The sequence below is a fragment of the Eriocheir sinensis genome, chromosome 67 (assembly GCF_024679095.1).
Source record: "Eriocheir sinensis breed Jianghai 21 chromosome 67, ASM2467909v1, whole genome shotgun sequence".
Taxonomy (NCBI): domain Eukaryota; kingdom Metazoa; phylum Arthropoda; class Malacostraca; order Decapoda; family Varunidae; genus Eriocheir; species Eriocheir sinensis.
Window position 1 is genome coordinate 2,028,131 of NC_066575.1, and position 23,374 is coordinate 2,051,504.

At 48.6% G+C, this 23,374-nt stretch overlaps 3 protein-coding genes across 5 annotated transcripts; all 3 read right to left on the minus strand.

The window, feature by feature from the left end:
• Nucleotides 1-259: 259 nt before the first annotated feature.
• LOC126987864 (uncharacterized histidine-rich protein DDB_G0274557-like) lies at nucleotides 260-1,869 on the minus strand. Its single transcript, XM_050845326.1, has 3 exons — nucleotides 1,831-1,869; nucleotides 967-1,414; nucleotides 260-273 (listed from the first exon to the last, which is right to left on the minus strand). The coding sequence occupies exons 1-3, from the start codon at nucleotides 1,840-1,842 to the stop codon at nucleotides 260-262; spliced, it is 474 nt and encodes a 157-aa protein (XP_050701283.1). The 5' UTR covers nucleotides 1,843-1,869.
• On the minus strand, nucleotides 568-18,871 carry LOC126987917 (uncharacterized histidine-rich protein DDB_G0274557-like). 2 transcript variants are annotated; one of them, XR_007741278.1, is made up of 3 exons: nucleotides 8,574-8,728; nucleotides 7,388-8,143; nucleotides 568-680 (listed from the first exon to the last, which is right to left on the minus strand). XR_007741278.1 is itself a non-coding variant. In XM_050845497.1 (2 exons), the coding sequence occupies exons 1-2, from the start codon at nucleotides 18,776-18,778 to the stop codon at nucleotides 7,622-7,624; spliced, it is 534 nt and encodes a 177-aa protein (XP_050701454.1). In that variant the 5' UTR covers nucleotides 18,779-18,871; the 3' UTR covers nucleotides 7,275-7,621. The 2 variants fall into 2 exon arrangements, 1 of the variants encoding a protein (XP_050701454.1); XM_050845497.1 differs by lacking the exons at nucleotides 568-680; nucleotides 8,574-8,728 and adding an exon at nucleotides 18,767-18,871 and having other exon boundaries at nucleotides 7,275-8,143.
• Nucleotides 12,617-22,951, minus strand: LOC126987918 (uncharacterized histidine-rich protein DDB_G0274557-like). Of its 2 annotated transcripts, none has more exons than XM_050845500.1 (2): nucleotides 22,797-22,951; nucleotides 12,617-13,187 (listed from the first exon to the last, which is right to left on the minus strand). In XM_050845500.1, exons 1-2 carry the CDS (start codon nucleotides 22,806-22,808, stop codon nucleotides 12,666-12,668), a joined length of 534 nt encoding a protein of 177 aa, XP_050701457.1. In that variant the 5' UTR covers nucleotides 22,809-22,951; the 3' UTR covers nucleotides 12,617-12,665. The 2 variants fall into 2 exon arrangements, with proteins under 2 accessions (XP_050701457.1, XP_050701455.1); XM_050845498.1 differs by lacking the exon at nucleotides 22,797-22,951 and adding an exon at nucleotides 13,618-13,753 and having other exon boundaries at nucleotides 12,618-13,187.
• Nucleotides 22,952-23,374: the final 423 nt, after the last annotated feature.

Below are 23,374 nucleotides of genomic sequence, written 5' to 3' on the forward strand. Positions count from 1 at the left end.
TCGAATTGGTGGTGGGAGAAGCAGAGTTAGATTTCCTTTCAGAAGAGAAATATCAGAGCCTCTCGGTTGACTAAATCCAATGGCAAACAGTTTATACGAATCACTTTTTTTTTTAACAGCAGAGGAGTCAGTTCAAGGGCATAAAAAAAGGTAACAAATGTGAAAAAAAGCCCGCTACTCACTGCTCCTGTAATCCTGTTGGTTCACCCTTTCTCAGCAAAACATTTCAAGACTACATTTCACGACTACAATACATCGCTTACCGTTCCTCACCTGATACAAAAGAGACCTAATTAATCATGCACCTGTTAACACATGACCGCACCAGTGTTGTACGTTCATTGTTTGCTAGAATAAAGGCTGGTTGGTTTATGAGTTTTATGTGTTTCTTAAGGATAAGAAAAAAAGTACACTGGAAGGCTTACTGCCCTTACCTGACACAAATGACGGCTAAATTAATAGTACACCTGCGCTGGTTGTAATAGTGCAATAAATCACTTACCGAAAAAGGAAAAAATAAACCTTGGTGATTAGTGAGTTTTAGGTACGATAAAAGAAAGTGTCACATTAAGGCATTGCAGTTTTATTTAAAGGTCGTGAGGGCGAGGGGGCCGGGGCGGAGCGGCGTCCCTCACCGGTGCTCCGGGGCGGGTGGGGCGACACGGGGACGCGGGAAAAACCTGCGTGAGCAAGACCGGCCTATCCGTGAGTCCGGGTGTCGGCGCCTCCCGCCAGCCGCCCGGGGAAGGAGTCGCTGCGTCGAGACAAGTGGCGGGGGGAAGGAGGAGAAGTGGCGGCCCAGCAGGTTGGTCGTGGGGAGGTGGAAGATAAAGTGGAGATGAAGGAGGTGGAGTGGCCCGTTGCAGGGTCATGGTGAAGTGAAGAAAGGATCGGCTCTAGTGGTGGCGGTGGTAGTAGCCGGGCAGTAGTAGGGGTACCTGTAGTAGTGGTAGGTGGGTGGCCTACCGTAGTAGTGGGTCCTGCTGGGCTCTGCGCTGGGCTCGGGGTCAGCGGAGCGCTTGTGGTGGTTGTGGTAGTAGTGGGGCCTGTGGTGGTAGTAGCCGTAGTGGTGGGGGTGACCGTAGGAGTAGTGCCTGCTGGGCTCAGCGGCAGCCTCGGGGTCAGCGGAGCGCTTGTGGTGGTGGTGGTAGTGGTAGGGGGTGTGGTGGTGGTGGCCGTAGTAGTGTCTGCTGGGCTCTGGGTCAGCACTGGCCTCAGGGTCAGCGGACCGCTTGTGGTGGTGGTGGTAGCGCGGGTAGCCGTAGTGGCGGTAGGAGTAGTGGCCGTAGTGGGGGTAGCCGTAGTGGTAGGGGTAGGGCCGGTTGGCGTCGGGGTCGGCTTCGGCGAGGGCCTCGGGCTCAGGGTCAGCGTGCACCAGAGCCGCCACTGCCAGGAGGCCCAGAGCCACACACACCTGCGGCAGAGAGCAATGTGACGCCTTAAGTCTCCTTCCACCTCGTCAGTAATGGGAGGCGAGGGGACAGATAGCCGGCACGTGGTGTGATGCCAACGTATCATTTAAGCAAATTTGAGACATTGCACGTGTGAAAAGGAAGAATTAATACTTTAGCCCAGTGTAAGCAGACGGAGTGTCAAGAAAGATCATGTGGACAAGTGGAGGAGGAGGAAGTGAGTGACTGAAAGAGGATTGATTGAGTGAGTGAATGGGTTAATACAGCCTGGATCATATGGACAAGTGGAGGGGGAAGTAACTGATTTAGTGGGGATAGATCGTGAGTGTGATTGGATGGGCGAGTGGAGGAGGAGGTGAGTGGCTTAGTAGTGCTGAGTAGTGGCTGAGTAGTGCCGAGTAAGTGACTCAATACTCACGTAGGTCTTCATGGTTGGTGCTGATGTCTGCTCACTGCCGTCAGCCCAAGTGTCTGTCAGTCCAGCCCAGCCCACGCCTTATATACTTGTAACTCGGCCTTCGTGGGGTGGATCACTTCCCTCCCCTTCCCTCTCCCTTAAACCCCTACTCTCCCCCCCCCCCCCCTCTGACCACGACACACCTGCCGGCCAAGCTTTCTTCAGCGGCCCTTGATGGACGCATGGTTGAGGGACACTGGATCTTTACCGTCATGTGTATCATCACCCTTTACTCTGTTCTCTTCGTTATCAATCCGGGGTATTGATGAGACTCAGGGCTCCATCTTCCTTACCAGCCGTTAGCACTGCCTTGCATATTGGTGGCTAGTGTCTGTACGTTAGCTTATTTATTATTTATCATTATATTTCTTGACTTATGAATCACTTGCCAATCGATCCTGTCTTCTTTTTTCTTCTGCACATGGCTATGTAATGTATGTTCTTTTATTATTTATCATTATATTTCTTGACTTATGAATCACTTGCCAATCGATTTCCTTCTGTCTTCCTTCTGCATTAGGCTCGGTGCTCTCCCTACCCCCTTGTTAGCTGATGGCGCTGCTTTGCATATTAGTGGCCAGTGTTTGTTCCTCATCAGTCAATATCATGTTCACTCTCTTAAGTCATCTCTTTCAATTTCATCGTGATTCAACTATTATCTTCATTAGGCTCAGTGCGCCATCTATTCACGTGCTGATGGGGCTGTCTTACATACTCATTACTGTTCCTTCCTATCACCTTTCATTTTGTTCCCTTCCTTATCAATCACTCATCCTCATAAGGATCGTGCACTTATTTTTGCGAAGTCGTGCCTATTAACCTATAAATTGTATGTTTTTCCCTTTTTCACATTTCCTGTGTGTAAGACTTTTCATTCATTCTCATTTTCTAACACGAATAGTTTACTAATACAAGAGTCCGAGAGTTTCTTCACTCCTGATGAAGAAAACCAGCAAAAGTAACACCAGAGCCATCGACAGCAGGATAATAACATCAACAGTAACAGTGTCAGCAACAGAGGGCGGATGAGGTGGAGGTGGAGGAGGAGGAGGAGGAGGAGGAGGAGGAGGAGGTGAAAGAGTAGGATGGTGAGGTAGAAAGTATCAAACATCACCGACCAATATGATATTTTAGTTCCAGTCAGTAACATAATTGGCCACGGAAACATCGCTACGTTGGTATAAAGCTCTGTACGGCGTGTGCTGCGGAATGTTGATCCATAGAGCTGCGCACAGTGACATTCGACATTCCTTGTTCTACCCTTGTCCCAATACCTTTGTTCCGATAGTCATGCTCCAATACCCAACACAACGATCACTATTACAGACGTCGGGAATGTCTAGTATACGGTAAAATTTTTCTCCACACAACTGTAAGAAAATATAGTTATTCATTATTATTAAATTAATCCCACAAAGCAACTCGGGGGAATCACGCGACATAATTTGGTGTTGACTCAAAAGTCCTTCGTTTGGTGTGCCGGAATGAATCATGCTAAGAATGTCAACTATTTCCTTTTCATAGTCTGTACATATCACTCAACTATAGACATGCTTATTATTGTCCGTGTGTGTGTGTGTGTGTGTGTGTGTGTGTGTGTGTGTGTGTGTGTGTGTGTGTGTGTGTTTTTACCTATTTTACATATAATTTTTGAGTGTGTGTGTGTGTGTGTGTGTGTGTGTGTGTGTGTGTGTGTGTGTGTGTGTGTGTGTGTGTGTGTGTGTGTGTGTGTGTGTGTGTGTATTTACCAAGTTTACCTATAAAAGTTGTAGTTTTACAGGGCCTGGGCTTTACGCTCGTGTGGTCCCGTCTCCGTATCTGCAACAGTTGTGTGTGTGTGTGTGTGTGTGTGTGTGTGTGTGTGTGTGTGTGTGTGTGTGTGTGTGTGTGTGTGTTTCCTTTTCATAAGTTGTACCACCATATCACTAAACGATATCAATGCTTTTTACTGCATGTGTATATCTGTTAAGGAAGGCGACGTGTGCTTATGATATACAGTCTTTTATTGGGTGCACAAACTTTCCTATTCACTCGCTGGCAGAACGTGACAGGGTGGCGCCGTGGAGTGTAACCGTGCTATGATGGCGGATTTCTCCCCGTGAAAGCAGGTAATTGAGTGTTGTCTGGCAGGAAAGCTTAGCCCGACAGTCGCCAATCAATCACTCAAGTAAATAGATGTACAAGTAAGCGAATACGTTAATGACTTTTACTTTGTTTTCAGTGTTCTAATGTTTATTATATCACTTACGAAATCATTTAGTTTTTGTACAAATACTTTACTAATATATCCATTCTTTTATCAGTTGTCCAGTTATCAAAATAGTAAGTCTGTCAATTAATCATTCCTAACAACAACAAAAAATTTACCAGGTGATTAGAACAAAAAACAACGAATAACAGTCGAACAAAAAGCAATGGTCTATTATTAACCATGCACCTATACGGAAGGAAAGTGACAAAAGGGCATGAAATGGGAAGAGAGAAAGAAGAATGTAAGAAAGAACACAGGAAAGGAACATGGAGGTCGAGGAAGTAGGATATGATGATACAAATGGAGGAGAGGAATAGTATCAGGAATAGTATAGAAATAGTATCTCCACCCGAAATTGACCTCTCTTTTGGCTACTCTTTACTCTTGTCTTTTATAGGAGCAGCGATTAGCGGCTTATTTTTCAACGCTTTTTTTTCTTTGTTGCCCTTGAACTGCTTCCTTTCTGTAAATAAAAAAAAAAGGAAGCATGTAAAGGAAAGAAAAGTGACAGAGGAGGATAAGGAAGATATCAGAAGAGAAGGGGAAATAGGAAAAGAGAATAAGTGCAGAGATGAGCAGAGAAAGGAAAAGTGAATGAGGAGAATGAGGAAGATATCAGATGAGGAGAGGAAATATAGGAAAAGAGAACTGCAGAGAAAGAAGGGAGATTAGTAGAGAAAGGAAAAGTTTAGAAGAAGGAGGAAGATATCAGAAGAGAAGAGGAAATAGGAAAAGAGAACTACAGAGAAAAAAAGGGAGATTAGTTGAGAAAGGAAAAGTTATAGAAGAAGGAGGAAGATATCAGAAGAGAAGAGGAAATGGGAAAATAAAGAAGGGCAAAACAGTAGGAAGAGAATTTGGAGGAGATCAGAAGGGAGGGGGAGGGAGGGGGTGAGAGGCGATGAGGGGGGGAGGGGGGTGTATGGTGGGTTACACAAGCAGACGATTAGAGAGTTAGTTTAGTCGCCGTCTGGCCTGACTAATGAGTGTGGCCGTCAGGTGGTTGATTGCCAATACCTGAGTGGTGGTTACCTGCAACACCCAACCATGTCCCACACCGCCGCCGCCGCCACCACACCCACGACCACCGCCACCACTGCCGTCTCCACCAACGTAAGTATCACGACCTCAGACAACTGATATTACTTCAACTACCATAACTACTACTTCTGTTTCTTCTATAAATACTTCCATCACTACTATACTTCTGCTACTGTTATTGCTAATACTGTAAATGTTATTCCTCCTCCTCCTCCTACTCCTACTCCTAATCCTACTACTACTACTACTTTTCTTTATTTATCTTATATCTACTACTATCATCGCCACCATAACTATAATTCTGCTCCTCCTACTACAGCTGCTATCACTACCACTACCACCAAAACAACTATTACTTCAAATTCTACCACTACCACTGATATAACCATTACTGTATCACAACTACATCTGCTTCTCTACTGTTTCTACCAACCATCACCACAACCACTACGACCCATACCAACACCACAGCAACAAACATCGACACACTCATAACCAGCACCACGCTCTTCATCATATCAAAAGTTAACCATCTCACTTCCACTACTACATTATCATAGCCTCAGAAAGTAGGAAACAATGTAATAATCACCAGGTAAGTCTTCAAAGGTGTGACAAGGACAGGTGTTTGAAGGACGGGAGTCAAATTACAGCACCCATTAGATCACTCTTTTCCTTGAAGTTGTGTGTGAAGCGTGAACAATGTTGCCTACGGGACCTTCCAGCGATGTGGCGCGGCACTCATCTGAGGACGCCACAGCCAGGTAAAATCGGGTGCCGGACCTTTTCCCCCTCTTCATACTCTTCCGCTCTACCTTGCTCCTCATCCTTCTCTTCCTTATCTTCCTATTTCCCATCTATCTCCTCCTCTCAATGTTCTTACTCTCTATCCTGCTCCTCATCTTCCACTTTTTTTTATATTCCTAATCCTCTTCTTCCACATCCTTCTCCTCCTCACCTTTTCCTTCTTCTTCTCCTCCTCCTCCTTCTCCTACTACTACTACTACTACTACTACTGCTACTACTACTGCTACTACAACTTCTACTTTTCCGGGTCTTCCCCATTCGTATCACTTTTTCATCGCTAGTACACGTCACTTCCACCCTCCCTTCTTCCCACTCTCCTCCCCTCCTTCCCTCCCTCTCATGCTGATTAACTTGACGTCCGCCCAAGTTCTGGTTAATCGCAAGCAATCCCAATACGGCGACTTTTTCTTGGATATCTGGCATTGCTGCAAACAAATCCATTATTTCTTCTTTCTTTTTCGCTGTCGGGTTGGCTAAGACATAATCATATTCCACTTCTTCATTCTCTCTCTTTGTCCTTCTCTCTCTCTCTTAATTAAGATGATGGTGATGATGGTGTTGATATGGAAAAAAAGGAATGATGATAATGATGGATTAAATGATGATAATGATGCCGTTGACGATGAAAACGACAACGACAACAATAAGGATAATGATCACAGAGATGATGAAGATGACAGGGATGGGGACGATGTGATGATTAAACGTTATGAACACAATCACATTCGATGCTGAAGTTTGGGAGCTGTCTCTGTGTCACTAGATATTTACATAATTACTTCAAGTTCTCCCCAAGCTGTTTTTTCTTTCTGATATCCCTTATTTTAACGCTACCCTTTTCAGCTTGATGGCGAGAGCTTTCCTTTCTGAAGCAGAATATAAGGCGGTCCACCCATTTGACTAATAGCCTATGACTTAAAACAGTTTATACGAGTTAATCCTGCTGGCTTCTCCGTTCCTCAGCAAAACCTCTCAAGACTACATTAAAACGCTTACTGCTCTTCACCTGATGCATAATGACACCTGAACAGTTACACACTTGTTCACTCCTGACAGCATCTGTGCTACAAGTTACAGTTCATCAGAAAAAAAGGTTGCCAGAGTTTTATGTGTGTTCTTTTTAAGGTAAAAGGATGTTGAGAGTAGTACGCTGAAAGGCATGTTGGTGATCACCTGATAGAAATGACGGCCTTTCACCGTGTGCTTGTTCGTGGCTTACAGTACTGGTGCAATTAAGTTGTTTGCTCCCTTCACCCATCCACTCAAAATTGGCGAGTATGAACTTAGGGCAAAAGGAAAGAGTAACATTAAGACTGAGCGTTTTATTTAAAGGGCGTGAGGGCGAGGGGGCCGGGGCGGAGCGGCGCCCCTCACCGGTGCTCCGGGGCGGCTGGGGCGACACGGGGACGCGGGAAAAACCGGCGTGAGCAAGACCGGCCTATCCGTGAGTCCGGGTGTCGGCGCCTCTCCTGCCAGCCGCCCCGGGGAAGCGAGTCGCTGCGTCGAGACAAGTGGCGGCCGTGGGGGGGAGGAGGAGAAGGTGGCGGCCCGCAGCAGGTTGGTCGTGGGGGAGGTGGAAGATAAAGTGGAGGAGATGAAGGAAGTGGAGTGGCCCGTTGCAGGGTCATGGTGGAGTGAAGAAAGGGATCGGCTCTAGTGGTGGCGGTGGTAGTAGCCGTAGCGGTAGTAGGGGTACCTGTAGTAGTGGTAGCCGGGGTGGCCGTACCCGTAGTAGTGGGTCCTGCTGGGCTCTGCGCTGGGCTCGGGGTCAGCGGAGCGCTTGTGGTGGTTGTGGTAGTAGTGGGGCCTGTGGTGGTAGTAGCCGTAGTGGTGGGGGTGACCGTAGGAGTAGTGCCTGCTGGGCTCAGCGGCAGCCTCGGGGTCAGCGGAGCGCTTGTGGTGGTGGTGGTAGTGGTAGGGGGTGTGGTGGTGGTGGCCGTAGTAGTGTCTGCTGGGCTCTGGGTCAGCACTGGCCTCAGGGTCAGCGGACCGCTTGTGGTGGTGGTGGTAGCGCGGGTAGCCGTAGTGGCGGTAGGAGTAGTGGCCGTAGTGGGGGTAGCCGTAGTGGTAGGAGTAGGGCCGGTGGGCGTCGGGGTCGGCTTCGGCGAGGGCCTCGGGCTCAGGGTCAGCGTGCACCAGAGCCGCCACTGCCAGGAGGCCCAGAGCCACACACACCTGCGGCAGAGAGCAATGGGACCCCTTAAGTCTCCTTCCACCTCGTCAGTAATGAGAGGCGAGGGAACAGATGGCCAGCACGTGGTGTGATGCCAACATATCCTTCAGTCTACATGTCCGATAAGGATTAGTCGCTCGACAGAAATTTTATCGAGTGAATGAGAGAATGAGCGAGTAACTATCTTTTATAATGTGACTGAATGACTGAGACTGGATCATGTGGTAAATGGAGTGAGGCTAGATCGTGTGAGTGAGTGAATGGGTGGCTGCAGGTTGAATAATGTTGACAAGTGGAGGAGGAGGTATTAGACTGAGTGACGATAGATCGTGTGAGTGGATGGCTTAATACAGGCTGGAACATGTAGGCGAGTGGAGGAGGAAGAGAGTGGCCGAGTGGTGCTGAATCAAGCGAGTGACTGTCAGTACTCACGTAGGTCTTCATGGTTGGTGCTGATGTCTGCTCACTGCCGTCAGCCCAAGTGTCTGCCAGTCCAGCCCAGCCCACGCCTTATATACTTGTAACTCGGCCTTCGTGGGTGGATCACTCCCCTCTCCTTCCCCCTCCCCTAAACCCCTACTCTCCCCCCCTGACCACACCACACCTCCCAGCCATCTTCAGCGGCCCTTGATGGCTGCATGGTCGAGGGTCGCTGGATGAGACATCGTGTGTCTCATCACCTTTTACTCTACTTCCTTCATTATAAATTGAGTACATTGATTAGGCTCAGTGTCCCAACTATTCCCGAACTAGCTGCCGGCGTTAGTTTGTTTACTGGCGGCCAGTCTGTCCCTCAGCTTGTTTGTATCATTTATCATTCTGCTTCTTCCCTAATGAATCACCTCTCATTCGATTTCCTTCCATCTTCCATCACCGTTAGGTTATCCTTTGTCGATAAAAACACGTCGTAATAACTCGTTATCCTTTCTTTGTTTCCAAAATGTTGATTCCTTTGTCGATAAAACTAAAACAACTCAAAACCATATTTTCCTTTCTTCGTTTACAAAACGTTCATTCCTTTGTCGATAAAACTAAAACAACTCAAAACCATATTTTCCTTTCTTCGTTTACAAAACGTTGATTCCTTTGTCGATAAAACTAAAACAACTCAAAACCATATTTTCCTTTCTTCGTTTACAAAACGTTGATTCCTTTGTCGATAAAAACGCGTCGCAATAACTCGTTATCCTTTCTTTGTCCTCAAAAAGTCGATTCCTTTGTCGATAAAACTAAGACATCGCAACAACTCATTTTCCTTCCTTTAGAGGTCAGTATCCCACCCCGACACTTATGTCAGAGTCAGCATCCCACCCCGACATTTACGTCAGGGTCAGCATCCCACCCCAACATTCAAGCTGGGGTCAGCATCCCACCCCGACAGTTAAATCAGGGTCAGCATCCCACCCCGACAATTAAGTCAGGGTCAGCATCTCACCCCGACAGTTAAGTCAGGGTCAGCATCCCACCCCGACAGTTAAATCAGGGTCAGCATCCCACCCCGACAATTAAGTCAGGGTCAGCATCTCACCCCGACAGTTAAGTCAGGGTCAGCATCCCATCGAGAGCCCAAAATGTGGATGATGACTTTTTCCTTTTTAAGATGTTGTGTTTCTATCGTATTCTTTTTTCTGGTGTTTTTTTCTGTATTTTCCTTGTGCTGGTTTTCTCTTTCTTCATTTTCCTTTTTCTGGTGTAGTTTTAACTGTATATCGGCTTTTCTTGGTGCCGTATCCTGCTACAGACGAGTCTCCTTCACCCCTGAGAAGCCTCGCCCGTACCAACATACCACACCAAAGGCCTTAATCCTAGTTGTTCGTTTTGCTAATGTTGTGTTTTGTATCTGATTTCTTTTTTCTGGCATTCCTTTTCTGTATTATCCTGTCTCCGGTGTTACTTTTCTTTATTTGTGGTGTGAGTGTTGTGTAGAGTATCTACATCGCCTCTACCTGGTGCCGTATCTTGCTACAGAGGAGTCTCCTTCACCCCAGAGAAGGCTCACCCATACCAATATACCACACCAAAGGCCTTCATGCTGGATCTTTGTGCGTGTTTTTGTTTTATTTTTTCCTTTTTCTCATCTGTGCTTCTATCTTGTCTATTTCCTGGAATTCCTCTCCTGTATTGTCCTATTTCTGATGTTCTTTCAGTTTGTTTTCCTTATTTTCGGTGTGTTCACCTGTAATATCCCTGTCGTGGAGTTCTTCTGAAATCGCCTTTCCTTGGTGCTGTGTGCTGATACGAATGAATCTCCTTCACCCCAGAAAAGACCCGCCCATACCAACACACAACACCAAACGCCCTCCCCTCCCCCCGCCCTGGACACTCGGGATCTACGGCACCGCCATGGACGCCCCGAGGGAGCCGAGACGCCCTGCCGGAACCCCTGAGCCCCGCGACGCTCGCCAGGGAGACCTTGGGCTCCCTGACGCTCCCCAGCACCGCCGAGGCGGGGGAGGGCGGGAACTCCAGACAACTGCAGAACAACTCCAGACGGGAATATTAAATTAATCGTAAACACCGTGACGGCGCAAAAGCTACGTTTGTCGAGTCTGGGATGGCAGGACGCCGGCCGAATGTTTTCGGCGCGGCATCCGTTTCCCTCTCTGTTTCTGATTTCCCTCATTGTTTTTTGAGAGAGAGAGAGAGAGAGAGAGAGAGAGAGAGAGAGAGAGAGAGAGAGGGGCGACCATTTTAATAGGTAGAATGCTTTTGTAATGCTTTAATCAGTTGATATTGTTGTTATTACCAATATCTATCTATCTATCTATCTACTCCCCCACCCTTCGCCCCCTCCACACATTGCGTGTGTATAATAAAATGTATATGTATGTGTCTGTGTGTGTGTATGTGTCTGTGTGTGTGTGTGTGTGTGTGTATGTGTGTGTGTAGTGTGTGTATGTGTGTCTATGTGTGTGTGTGTATGTGTGTGTGTGTATGTGTGTCTATGTGTGTGTGTGTGTCTCTCTCTCTCTCTCTCTCTCTCTCTCTCTCTCTCTCTCTCTGATAACGTGTGACCTTGCTAGGCCTAACGGCATAATACTCAGGGTAATCACGCGCCGTAACTCTGGCGCTGACTCAGAATACCCCGTCTGGCGTGTGCTCTATCGTCATGTGCTGTAACGGTAACAAATATTTCCTTTTCATAGCCTGTACAAATCATTCAACTCTATCCATGCTTATTCCTGCACGTGCAGTGTGTGTATGCATTTACCTTTCAATGCCTGTACATTTCACTTACAATATATCAATACTTATTAATCTGTTACGTATTAGTCTGTAAAGGAGGGCGATGTGTGCTCAGTACAGTCAATGGTCGGGTACACATACTTCTTTATTTACCGCTGAGAGCGAAACAGGATGGCGTGGATGTGACGGTGATATACTGGCGAAATCCCCTCCCTAAAAACAGGTATTTGTGACTTTTCTGACAGGGAAGCTTAAGTTAACCCGCCACCCATTCTATAGCTAAACTGAATGATTCACTGTGTAACACGACTTTTATCCTAGGGTAGGAACTGTTATTTCCTATTTGCTTACGCCTAGAATGTATGAAAAATGGCTTATGTCTCCTTCAAACTTAGCTCTTGTTACCAGGACAATGATAATTCTGAAATTTATCTATTCCCATTCTGAAAACTGGCAAATGTCAACATTCTCGTTCACAAAAAAGTCAGCAAGATCTTGACGCTGCTGTATTCCTCTTTGAGCTGCGCCGAGTGAGCCAGGGTAAGAGATGGATGCATGTTCCCGTTACGAAGCAGCACGGCTTTGAGGCTCCTGGACGAGTTGTTGATGAAGAGGCGCCACTCACGGGGGTTACAAGCGATTCCAATTGTCTCGAGCAGACCAGTCACACTGTGGCAGAAGCAAAGCTCATCTTGACGGGTGAAGAAGCTTGAAAAAGACTGGTAACGCTACAAGTTACAGTTCATCAGAAAAAAAGGTTGCCTGAGTTTTGTGTGTGTTCTTTTTAAGGTAAAAGGATGTTGAGAGTAGTACGCTGAAAGGCATGTTGGTGATCACCTGATACAAATGACGGCCTTTCACCGTGTGCTTGTTCGTGGCTTACAGTACTGGTGCAATTAAGTTGTTTGCTCCCTTCACCCATCCACTCAAAATTGGCGAGTATGAACTTAGGGCAAAAGGAAAGAGTAACATTACGACTGAGCGTTTTATTTAAAGGGCGTGAGGGCGAGGGGGCCGGGGCGGAGCGGCGCCCCTCACCGGTGCTCCGGGGCGGCTGGGGCGACACGGGGACGCGGGAAAAACCGGCGTGAGCAAGACCGGCCTATCCGTGAGTCCGGGTGTCGGCGCCTCTCCCGCCAGCCGCCCCGGGGAAGCGAGTCGCTGCGTCGAGACAAGTGGCGGCCGTGGGGGGGAGGAGGAGGAGGAAGTACAGGAAATGGTGGAGAAGGTGGCGGCCCGCAGCAGGTTGGTAGTGGGGGAGGTGGAAGATTAAGTGGAGGGGATGGAGGTGGAGTGGCCCGTTGCCGGGTCATGGTGGGGTGAAGAAAGGGATCGGCTCTAGTGGTGGCGGTGGTAGGAGCCGTAGCGGTAGTAGGGGTACCTGTAGTAGTGGTAGCCGGGGTGGCCGTACCCGTAGTAGTGGGTCCTGCTGGGCTCTGCGCTGGGCTCGGGGTCAGCGGAGCGCTTGTGGTGGTTGTGGTAGTAGTGGGGCCTGTGGTGGTAGTAGCCGTAGTGGTGGGGGTGACCGTAGGAGTAGTGCCTGCTGGGCTCAGCGGCAGCCTCGGGGTCAGCGGAGCGCTTGTGGTGGTGGTGGTAGTGGTAGGGGGTGTGGTGGTGGTGGCCGTAGTAGTGTCTGCTGGGCTCTGGGTCAGCACTGGCCTCAGGGTCAGCGGACCGCTTGTGGTGGCGGTGGTAGCGCGGGTAGCCGTAGTGGCGGTAGGAGTAGTGGCCGTAGTGGGGGTAGCCGTAGTGGTAGGAGTAGGGCCGGTGGGCGTCGGGGTCGGCTTCGGCGAGGGCCTCGGGCTCAGGGTCAGCGTGCACCAGAGCCGCCACTGCCAGGAGGCCCAGAGCCACACACACCTGCGGCAGAGAGCAATGTGACCCCTTAAGTCTCCTTCCACCTCGTCGGTAATGAGAGGCGAGGGGACAGATAGCCGGCACATGGTGTGATGCCAACATATCCTTCAGTCTACATGTCCGATAAGGATTAGTCGCTCGACAGAAATTTTATCGAGTGAATGAGAGAATGAGCGAGTAACTAACTTTTATAATGTGACTGAATGACTGAGACTGGATCATGTGGCAAATGGAGTGAGGGTAGATCGTGTGAGTGAGTGGATGGGAGGCTGCAGGCTGAATCATGTGGACAAGTGGAGGAGGAGGTATCAGACTGAGTGACGATAGATCGTGTGAGTGGATGGGTTAATACAGGCTGTAACATGTAGGCGAGTGGAGGAGGAAGAGAGTGGCCGAGTGGTGCTGAATCAAGCGAGTGACTGTCAGTACTCACGTAGGTCTTCATGGTTGGTGCTGATGTCTGCTCACTGCCGTCAGCCCAAGTGTCTGCCAGTCCAGCCCAGCCCACGCCTTATATACTTGTAACTCGGCCTTCGTGGGTGGATCACTCCCCTCTCCTTCCCCCTCCTTTAACCCCTGCTCTCCCCCCCTGACCACACCACACCTCCCAGCCATCTTCAGCGGCCCTTGATGGCTGCATGGTCGAGGGCCGCTGGATGAGACATCGTGTGTCTCATCACCTTTTACTCTACTTCCTTCATTATAAATTGAGTACATTGATTAGGCTCAGTGTCCCAACTATTCCCGAACTAGCTGCCGGCGTTAGTTTGTTTACTGGCGGCCAGTCTGTCCCTCAGCTTGTTTGTATCATTTATCATTCTGCTTCTTCCCTAATGAATCACCTCTCATTCGATTTCCTTCCATCTTCCATCACCGTTAGGTTATCCTTTGTCGATAAAAACACGTCGTAATAACTCGTTATCCTTTCTTTGTTTCCAAAATGTTGATTCCTTTGTCGATAAAACTAAAACAACTCAAAACCATATTTTCCTTTCTTCGTTTACAAAACGTTGATTCCTTTGTCGATAAAACTAAAACTCAAAACCATATTTTCCTTTCTTTGTTTCCAAAATGTTGATTCCTTTGTCGATAAAACTAAAACAACTCAAAACCATATTTTCCTTTCTTCGTTTACAAAATGTCGATTCCTTTGTCGATAAAACTAAAACTCAAAACCATATTTTCCTTTCTTTGTTTCCAAAATGTTGATTCCTTTGTCGATAAAACTAAAGCAACTCAAAATCATATTTTCCTTTTCTTGTTTCCAAAACGTCGATTCCTTTGTCGATAAAAACGCGTCGCAATAACTCGTTATCCTTTCTGTGTCCTCAAAAAGTCGATTCCTTTGTCGATAAAACTAAGACATCGCAACAACTCATTTTTCTTCCTTTAAAGGTCAGTATCCCACCCCGACACTTATGTCAGAGTCAGCATCCCACCCCGACATTTACGTCAGGGTCAGCATCCCACCCCGACATTTACGTCAGGGTCAGCATCCCACCCCAACATTTACGTCAGGGTCAGCATCCCACCCCGACATTTACGTCAGGGTCAGCATCCCACCCCGACATTTACGTCAGGGTCAGCATCCCACCCCGACATTTACGTCAGGGTCAGCATCCCACCCCAACATTCAAGCTGGGGTCAGCATCCCACCCCGACAGTTAAGTCAGGGTCAGCATCCCACCCCGACAGTTAAGTCAGGGTCAGCATCCCACCCCGACAGTTAAGTCAGGGTCAGCATCCCATCGAGAGCCCAAAATGTGGATGATGACTTTTTCCTTTTTAAGATGTTGTGTTGCTATCGTTTTTTTTTTTCTGGTGTTTTTTTTCTGTATTTTCCTTGTGCTGGTTTTCTCTTTCTTCATTTTCCTTCTTCTGGTGTAGTTTTAACTGTACATCGGCTTTTCTTGGTGCCGTATCCTGCTACAGACGAGTCTCCTTCACCCCTGAGAAGCCTCGCCCGTACCAACATACCACACCAAAGTCCTTAATCCCAGTTGTTCGTTTTGCTAATGTTGTGTTTTGTATCTGATTTATTTTTTCTGGCATTCCTTTTCTGTATTATCCTGTCTCCGGTGTTACTTTTCTTTATTTGTGGTGTGAGTGTTGTGTAGAGTATCTACATCGCCTCTACCTGGTGCCGTATCTTGCTACAGAGGAGTCTCCTTCACCCCAGAGAAGGCTCACCCAGACCAATATACCACACCAAAGGCCTTCTTGCTGGATCTTTGTGCGTGTTTTTGTTTTATTTTTTCCTTTTTCTCATCTGTGCTTCTATCTTGTCTATTTCCTGGAATTCCTCTCCTGTATTGTCCTATTTCTGATGTTCTTTCAGTTTATTTTCCTTATTTTCGGTGTTTTTCACCTGTAATATCCCTGTCGTGGAGTTGTTCTGAAATCGCCTTTCCTTGGTGCTGTGTGCTGATACGAATGAATCTCCTTCACCCCAGAAAAGACCCGCCCATACCAACACACAACACCAAACGCCCTCCCCTCCCCCCGCCCTGGACACTCGGGATCTACGGCACCGCCATGGACGCCCCGAGGGAGCCGAGACGCCCTGCCGGAACCCCTGAGCCCCGCGACGCTCGCCAGGGAGACCTTGGGCTCCCTGACGCTCCCCAGCACCGCCGAGGCGGGGGAGGGCGGGAACTCCAGACAACTGCAGAACAACTCCAGACGGGAATATTAAATTAATCGTAAACACCGTGACGGCGCAAAAGCTACGTTTGTCGAGTCTGGGATGGCAGGACGCCGGCCGAATGTTTTCGGCGCGGCATCCGTTTCCCTCTCTGTTTCTGATTTCTCTCATTGTTTTTTCAGAGAGAGAGAGAGAGAGAGAGAGAGAGAGGGGAGACCATTTTAATAGGTAGAATGCTTTTGTAATGCTTTAATCAGTTGATATTGTTGTTATTACCAATATCTATCTATCTATCTATCTACTCCCCCACCCTTCGCCCCCTCCACACATTGCGTGTGTATAATAAAATGTATATGTATGTGTCTGTGTGTGTGTATGTGTCTATGTGTATGTGTGTGTATGTGTGTGTGTGTGTATGTGTGTGTGTATGTGTGTGTGTGTGTGTGTGTGTGTGTGTGTGTGTCTCTCTCTCTCTCTCTCTCTCTCTCTCTCTGATAACGTGTGACCTTGCTAGGCCTAACGGCATAATACTCAGGGTAATCACGCGCCGTAACTCTGGCGCTGACTCAGAATACCCCGTCTGGCGTGTGCTCTATCGTCATGTGCTGTAACGGTAACAAATATTTCCTTTTCATAGCCTGTACAAATCATTCAACTCTATCCATGCTTATTCCTGCACGTGCAGGTGTGTGTATGCATTTACCTTTCAATGCCTGTACATTTCACTTACAATATATCAATACTTATTAATCTGTTACGTATTAGTCTGTAAAGGAGGGCGATGTGTGCTCAGTACAGTAAATGGTCGGGTACACATACTTCTTTATTTACCGCTGAGAGCGAAACAGGATGGCGTGGATGTGACGGTGATATACTGGCGAAATTGCCTCCCTAAAAACAGGTATTTGTGACTTTTCTGACAGGGAAGCTTAAGTTAACCCGCCACCCATTCTGTAGCTAAACTGAATGATTCACTGTGTAACACGACTTTTATCCTAGGTTAGGAACTGTTATTTCCTATTTGCTTACGCCTAGAATGTATGAAAAATGGCTTATGTCTCCTTCAAACTTAGCTCTTGTTACCAGGACAATGACAATTCTGAAATTTATCTATTGCCATTCTGAAAACTGGCAAATGTCAACATTCTCGTTCAGAAAAAAGTCAGCAAGATCTTGACGCTGCTGTATTCCTCTTTGAGCTGCGCCGAGTGAGCCAGGGTAAGAGATGGATGCATGTTCCCGTTATGAAGCAGCACGGCTTTGAGGCTCCTGGACGAGTTGTTGATGAAGAGGCGCCACTCACGGGGGTTACAAGCGATTCCAATTGTCTCGAGCAGACCAGTCACACTGTGGCAGAAGCAAAGCTCATCTTGACGGGTGAAGAAGCTTGAAAAAGACTGGTAACGCTACAAGTTACAGTTCATCAGAAAAAAAGGTTGCCAGAGTTTTATGTGTGTTCTTTTTAAGGTAAAAGGATGTTGAGAGTAGTACGCTGAAAGGCATGTTGGTGATCACCTGATACAAATGACGGCCTTTCACCGTGTGCTTGTTCGTGGCTTACAGTACTGGTGCAATTAAGTTGTTTGCTCCCTTCACCCATCCACTCAAAATTGGCGAATATGAACTTAGGGCAAAAGGAAAGAGTAACATTAAGACTGAGCGTTTTATTTAAAGGGCGTGAGGGCGAGGGGGCCGGGGCGGAGCGGCGCCCCTCACCGGTGCTCCGGGGCGGCTGGGGCGACACGGGGAAGCGGGAAAAACCGGCGTGAGCAAGACCGGCCTATCCGTGAGTCCGGGTGTCGGCGCCTCTCCCGCCAGCCGCCCCGGGGAAGCGAGTCGCTGCGTCGAGACAAGTGGCGGCCGTGGGGGGGAGGAGGAGAAGGTGGCGGCCCGCAGCAGGTTGGTCGTGGGGGAGGTGGAAGATAAAGTGGAGGAGATGAAGGTGGAGTGGCCCGTTGCAGGGTCATGGTGAAGTGAAGAAAGGGATCGGCTCTAGTGGTGGCGGTGGTAGTAGCCGTAGCGGTAGTAGGGGTACCTGTAGTAGTGGTAGCCGGGGTGGCCGTTCCCGTAGTAGTGGGTCCTGCTGGGCTCTGCGCTGGGCTCGGGGTCAGCGGAGCGCTTGTGGTGGTTGTGGTAGTAGTGGGGCCTGTGGTGGTAGTAGCCGTAGTGGTGGGGGTGACCGTAGGAGTAGTGCCTGCTGGGCTCAGCGGCAGCCTCGGGGTCAGCGGAGCGCTTGTGGTGGTGGTGGTAGTGGTAGGGTGTGTGGTGGTGGTGGCCGTAGTAGTGTCTGCTGGGCTCTGGGTCAGCACTGGCCTCAGGGTCAGCGGACCGCTTGTGGTGGTGGTGGTAGCGCGGGTAGCCGTAGTGGCGGTAGGAGTAGTGGCCGTAGTGGGGGTAGCCGTAGTGGTAGGAGTAGGGCCGGTGGGCGTCGGGGTCGGCTTCGGCGAGGGCCTCGGGCTCAGGGTCAGCGTGCACCAGAGCCGCCACTGCCAGGAGGCCCAGAGCCACACACACCTGCGGCAGAGAGCAATGTGACCCCTTAAGTCTCCTTCCACCTCGTCAGTAATGGGAGGCGAGGGGACAGATGGCCGGCATGTAGAGTGAAGCCAACATATCTTTCAGTCTACATGTCCGATAAGGATTAGTCGCTCGACAGAAATTTTATCGAGTGAATGAGAGAATGAACGAGTAACTAACTTTTATAATATGATTGAGTGACTGAGACTGGATCATGTGGCCAAATGGAGTGAGGGTAGATCGTGTGAGTGAGTGGATAGGTGGCTGAATCATGTGGACAAGTGGAGAAGGAAGTATCAGACTGAATGAGGATAGATCGTGTGAGTGGATGGCTTAATACAGGCTGGAACATGTAGGCGAGTGGAGGAGGAAGAGAGTGGCCGAGTGGTGCTGAATCAAGCGAGTGACTGTCAGTACTCACGTAGGTCTTCATGGTTGGTGCTGATGTCTGCTCACTGCCGTCAGCCCAAGTGTCTGCCAGTCCAGCCCAGCCCACGCCTTATATACTTGTAACTCGGCCTTCGTGGGTGGATCACTTCCCTCTCCTTCCCCATCCCTTGAGCCCTACTCTCCCCCCTTGACCACAACACCCCTGCCGGACAAGCTTTCTTCAGCAGCCCTTGATGGCCGCATTGATGAGACATCGTGTGTCTCATCACCTTTTACTCTACTTCCTTCATTATAAATTGAGTATATTGATTAGTCTCAGAGTCCCATCTACTCCATTACTAGCTGGTGGTGTTAGTTTGTATATTGGCGGCCAGTCTGTCCCTCAGCTTGTTTGTATCATTTATCATTCTACTTCTTCCCTAATGAATCGCCTCTCTTTCGATTTCCTTCCACTTCTATCACCGTTAGGCTCACCGCTCCCTCTCCTCCCGCGCTGGCTGGTGGCGCTGCTTTGCTTCTTGATGGCAAGTGTTTGTGCTTCATCGTGGTTCTTATCAATCATTATTCTATTCTCCACCTTATACATCATATCTAATCCCATTTCACTGTGAATCGACTGTCTTCATTAGGCTCAGTGCTCCATACACTCCCTTGGTGCTGGCGCTGCCTTACATGCTGATGGCTGCTGTTCCTTCTTATAACCTTTCGTACTGTTCTTTTCCTTGTCGATCATCTGTCCTCACAAAAATCGTGAAGCTCCCTTTGCAAGCTCCCGTTATCAAAAGAAATGACCTATCAATCTATTAAGCGCGTCTTGCCTATTTCTGATATCTTTTGTGTAAGACTTCATTCATTCCCATTTTCTAGCACGGATACTTTTCTACTACAAGATTCAGACAGTAGTTTCATTTTAACATCTCTATCTATCTATCTATCTATCTATATCTATCTATTTATATCTATCTATCTATCTATATCTATATCTATCTATCTATCTATCTATCTATCTATCTATCTATCTATCTATCTATCTATCTATATATATATATATATATATATATATATATATATATATATATATATATATCTATATCTATCTATCTATCTATCTATCTATCTATCTATATATATATATATATATATATATATATATAAATATATATATATATATATATATATATATATATATATAACATCAGCAAAAGTGACAAAAGAGGCATCGACTGCAGCAGGTAATAGCATGAGCAGTTTTAGTAGCAGCAGCAGGGCGGGGATGAGGGGAAGGTAGAGGAGGAGGAGGAGGAGGAGGAGGAGGAGGAAGAGGAGGTGGTGGTGGAAGACTAGGATGAAGCGAAAGAAAATAATCAGACATTACTGACCAATAACTATATTTTTGCTCTTGTTGGCAACATAACTGGCCAAGCAAAAATGACTACGTTGGTATGAAGCTTTATTTTGTGTGCCGCGGAATTTTTTTTTTTTTTTTTTTTTTTTACGTCGCGGCCTATTGTGCCGGTAGCCTTCTTCCCGGTGGATCTTGATGGTCGGTCCAAATCTTCTTCCCGGTGGGTCCTGATGGTCGGCCCAGCCCGTTCTGGCGCAGGCGAGTGTTTATAGTGGCGCCATCTTGCATTGGCTCATGCTGCCCTCCCGGAGTTCATCTTTAATCCTAGAATCTAGAGTCCGGGTTGATAGGTGGTCTTCTGGACAGCATGTGGGTAGTTTTAAGCCACTCGGCGGCGGCTGAAAAATCCCGGTTTGGTGGCACCGGTCGGGGATTGAACTTGCGTCCTCCTGAACGCGGGGCCGTCTCGCTATCCGTTCAGCCACCGCCTCCCCTAATGTTGAAGCATACAGGCAACGTATACAATAACACTCGACACTCCTTGTTCTAGTACCCTTTTTCCAATACCTGTGTTCCAATACCCTTGCCCCGATACCCAAAACAACGATCACTGCTGGTGTGGTGATAATGTTATTCACGGAAACGAACTCCACAAAACTCAGGGTAATAACGCGTCGTAACTCTGGAGCTCACTCAGAATTCCCCGTCTGGCGTGTGCTCCACTGTTCCGTGCTGTAAGGATAACAAATGTTTCCTTTTCATAGCCAACGTTGCCAGATTGTCGTACTTGGCGTATTGTTTTTGCCGATTTCTGACCAAAAACTATCGCACCCACAAAGATAACGATATGCATTTATAATTATTGTTAAAATCAGTAATTATTGATGCTCTTTTTTGCAATATTTATGGGCCAGAAACCGGATAATACAATGTTATGCGTACGGTAATTTGGTAACGTTGTTCATAGCCTGTACATAACATTCAACTCTATCCATGCTTATTCCTGCACGTGCATGTCAGCGTGAAAATATCGATAGAAGATAGAAAGAGAGGCAACATGGCGGCGGAATTTAAGAGGTAGAAGACTATCAGTAAGAGGAGGAGAGCTGATGAGACGAAGAGCCTTAGACTCCACTCTGTCCAGGAGAGCTGTGTGAGTGGAGCCCCCCCCCACGTGAGATGCATACTCCATACGAGGGCGGACAAGGCCCCTATAAATGGAAAGCATCTGTGCAGGGGAGAAGAACTGGCGGAGACGATACAGAACGCCCAACCTCGAGGAAGCTGATTAAGTGAGAGAGGAAATGTGAAGTTTCCAGTTGAGATTTTGAGCTAAGGACAGACCGAGGATATTTAATGTTGAAGAAGGTGACAGCTGAATGTTATCGAGTATGAACTTAGGTCAAAAGAACAAAGTAACATTAAGACAGAGCAGCTTTATTTAAGTGGCGTGAGGGCGAGGGAGCCGGGGCGGCGCCCCTCACCGGTGCTCCGGGGCGGCTGGGGCGACACGGGGACGCGGGAAAAACCGGCGTGAGCAAGACCGGCCTATCCGTGAGTCCGGGTGTCGGCGCCTCTCCCGCCAGCCGCCCCGGGGAAGCGAGTCGCTGCGTCGAGACAAGTGGCGGCCGTGGGGGGGAGGAGGAGAAGGTGGCGGCCCGCAGCAGGTTGGTCGTGGGGGAGGTGGAAGATAAAGTGGAGGAGATGAAGGAGGTGGAGTGGCCCGTTGCAGGGTCATGGTGAAGTGAAGAAAGGGATCGGCTCTAGTGGTGGTGGTGGTAGGAGCCGTAGCGGTAGTAGGGGTACCTGTAGTAGTGGTAGCCGGGGTGGCCGTACCCGTAGTAGTGGGTCCTGCTGGGCTCTGCGCTGGGCTCGGGGTCAGCGGAGCGCTTGTGGTGGTTGTGGTAGTAGTGGGGCCTGTGGTGGTAGTAGCCGTAGTGGTGGGGGTGACCGTAGGAGTAGTGCCTGCTGGGCTCAGCGGCAGCCTCGGGGTCAGCGGAGCGCTTGTGGTGGTGGTGGTAGTGGTAGGGGGTGTGGTGGTGGTGGCCGTAGTAGTGTCTGCTGGGCTCTGGGTCAGCACTGGCCTCAGGGTCAGCGGACCGCTTGTGGTGGTGGTGGTAGCGCGGGTAGCCGTAGTGGCGGTAGGAGTAGTGGCCGTAGTGGGGGTAGCCGTAGTGGTAGGAGTAGGGCCGGTGGGCGTCGGGGTCGGCTTCGGCGAGGGCCTCGGGCTCAGGGTCAGCGTGCACCAGAGCCGCCACTGCCAGGAGGCCCAGAGCCTCTGTCACCTGCGGCAGAGAGCAATGTGACCCCTTAAGTCTCCTTCCACCTCGTCAGTAATGGGAGGCGAGGGGACAGATGGCCGGCACGTGGTGTGATGCCAACATATCCTTCAGTCTACAAGTCCGATAAGGATTAGTCGCTCGACAGAAATTTTATCGAGTGAATGAGAGAATGAGCGAGTAACTATCTTTTATAATGTGACTGAATGACTGAGACTGGATCATGTGGCCAAATGGAGTGAGGGTAGATCGTGTGAGTGAGTGGATGGGAGGCTGCAGGCTGAATCATGTGGACAAGTGGAGGAGGAGGTATCAGACTGAGTGAGGATAGATCGTGTGAGTGGATGGCTTAATACAGGCTGGAACATGTAGGCGAGTGGAGGAGGAAGAGAGTGGCCGAGTGGTGCTGAATCAAGCGAGTGACTGTCAGTACTCACGTAGGTCTTCATGGTTGGTGCTGATGTCTGCTCACTGCCGTCAGCCCAAGTGTCTGCCAGTCCAGCCCAGCCCACGCCTTATATACTTGTAACTCGGCCTTCGTGGGTGGATCACTCCCCTCTCCTTCCCCCTCCCTTAACCCCTGCTCTCCCCCCCTGACCACAACACCCCTGCCGGACAAGCTTTCTTCAGCAGCCCTTGATGGCCGCATTGATGAGACATCGTGTGTCTCATCACCTTTTACTCTACTTCCTTCATTATAAATTGAGTATATTGATTAGTCTCAGAGTCCCATCTACTCCATTACTAGCTGGTGGTGTTAGTTTGTATATTAGCGGCCAGTCTGTCCCTCAGCTTGTTTGTATCATTTATCATTCTACTTCTTCCCTAATGAATCGCCTCTCTTTCGATTTCCTTCCACTTCTATCACTGTTAGGCTCACCGCTCCCTCTCCTCCCGCGCTGGCTGGTGGCGCTGCTTTGCTTCTTGATGGGAAGTGTTTGTGCTTCATCGTGGTTCATATCAATCATTATTCTATTCTCCACCTTATACATCATATCTAATTCCATTTCACTGT